Source organism: Lottia gigantea (genome assembly GCF_000327385.1).
Source record: "Lottia gigantea unplaced genomic scaffold LOTGIsca_224, whole genome shotgun sequence".
Taxonomy (NCBI): domain Eukaryota; kingdom Metazoa; phylum Mollusca; class Gastropoda; family Lottiidae; genus Lottia; species Lottia gigantea.
The window spans coordinates 109,104-110,604 of record NW_008708594.1 but is presented as its reverse complement, the minus strand read 5'-3'; the positions used below and the strand labels follow the sequence as shown (position 1 = coordinate 110,604).

Below are 1,501 nucleotides of genomic sequence, written 5' to 3'. Positions count from 1 at the left end.
TAACAAGACATCTGGTAAAACTACAACACTTGAAAAACAGACGAAACTCCTTCAGATACTTTCTACTTCTACAACTTCGTTCGAATTCCAGACGCTTTTCAGAATTATGTACTTGAAGGTCAATTTCAGATTTCTCTAAAACACTAACTTGAGTGAGGCTAGTCTGGCCAGTATTAGCAAATAAGAGGACAGTCTCGTATGGTGCCTATTATGATTAATAGTCATTTTCTTTAAAGAACAACATATTAAGTATATAAGATTGGCTATTTATTCATTTTAGCCTCGGCATGTGTCTGTATTTGTATAATCAAATAAAATATTGGGGTAAAAAAGCTACTTTTCTACCCATGGTATACTGAGACATCCTTGAGTGCATCTCTCTATCTAGGTTCTGCCAAGGCTCAGCAGTTATCATAGGCGAACATACTCAATTTCGCCCCCACTCCCCCCTCCTCCTCGGACGTAAACCTGGCTCTGCCACTGTTTGCTACTGCCTATATCTATAATATATGACAGGAATGGGTTTACACGGTACCGTACTTATACACTATAGAATGACAGAATCTGTTACAGAGTATGAAACACGTTATTCAAGACAAAGAACTATATGGTAATATAATAGGTAATATACATCTAAAGCTTAACGTTCGTCAATATGACAACGCTTCAATATCATAAAGAGTACATTTTTCTTACCTTTTAGATTAGAACGAGTTCTATATTTTATAACCTTCCTTAAACTACATTATAATATAATTTGATCACTCAATCGGCGAAACAAAAAGACCACGCGGGTTGACTCGTTTCCGGTTCGTTGCTTGCAGACGACATACAAGAATAAAGGCGGGGTCGTTTCAGAATAGCTTATTTGTTGTAGTAAGTGGAGATAATTCAGAATTGTGAATGAAAAAAATTGTTAAGTTGAATGATTCAGACTACAAATAAAATCTCAATAGTTGATTGTTCGATCTATTATTTTCTTTTATTTCCTCAGAGAATTAGATATGATTAAATTACTCGCTACCATTACAGTGGTAAATTTAATATATGATCAATTAACCTACTACCTATTGTGAAATAATGAACCAATGAAATAAATATGATAAATCTACTGATATCACTAGTTTAGTCAGTGTCTCTAACTCCATAAGATATAGAAGGGTATAATCATTGACTATTGGTTTGATTGACGGATGATTTTTCTTTTGATAGATTTTATCTACGGAAATTCCAATTTCGATTCTATGATGGATCACACTGCTTCATCGAATTCGGTGCACCATTAATACGATAAACAACATTGGATAAACGAACTATGATGGTTTAAAACATGTTATTGATTGATAATTGGAGTTTATAATTCCTGTACATCTATACCTAAGTAGAATGTCAACATTGTATAATGTCTGATTAGAATACAATTAATCAACCTCGTGTTTGATGATAAATAGAAAAGTTGCAACCATTACTAGTCCATACAAAACAAAATTAGTTTAGTACC

The 1,501-nt window shown here is 33.4% G+C and overlaps 1 protein-coding gene across 1 annotated transcript in view; it reads left to right on the top strand.

Moving 5' to 3' along the window:
- Nucleotides 1-518: 518 nt before the first annotated feature.
- Nucleotides 519-1,501, top strand: part of LOTGIDRAFT_174905 (hypothetical protein) — a gene marked incomplete at both ends in the record, with an annotated part of 3,865 nt that continues 2,882 nt past the window's right edge. Inside the window, one exon of the mRNA XM_009054778.1 lies at nt 519-574. Coding sequence (XP_009053026.1) covers nt 519-574 — 56 coding nt within the window. The remainder of the gene's footprint in view (nt 575-1,501) is intronic.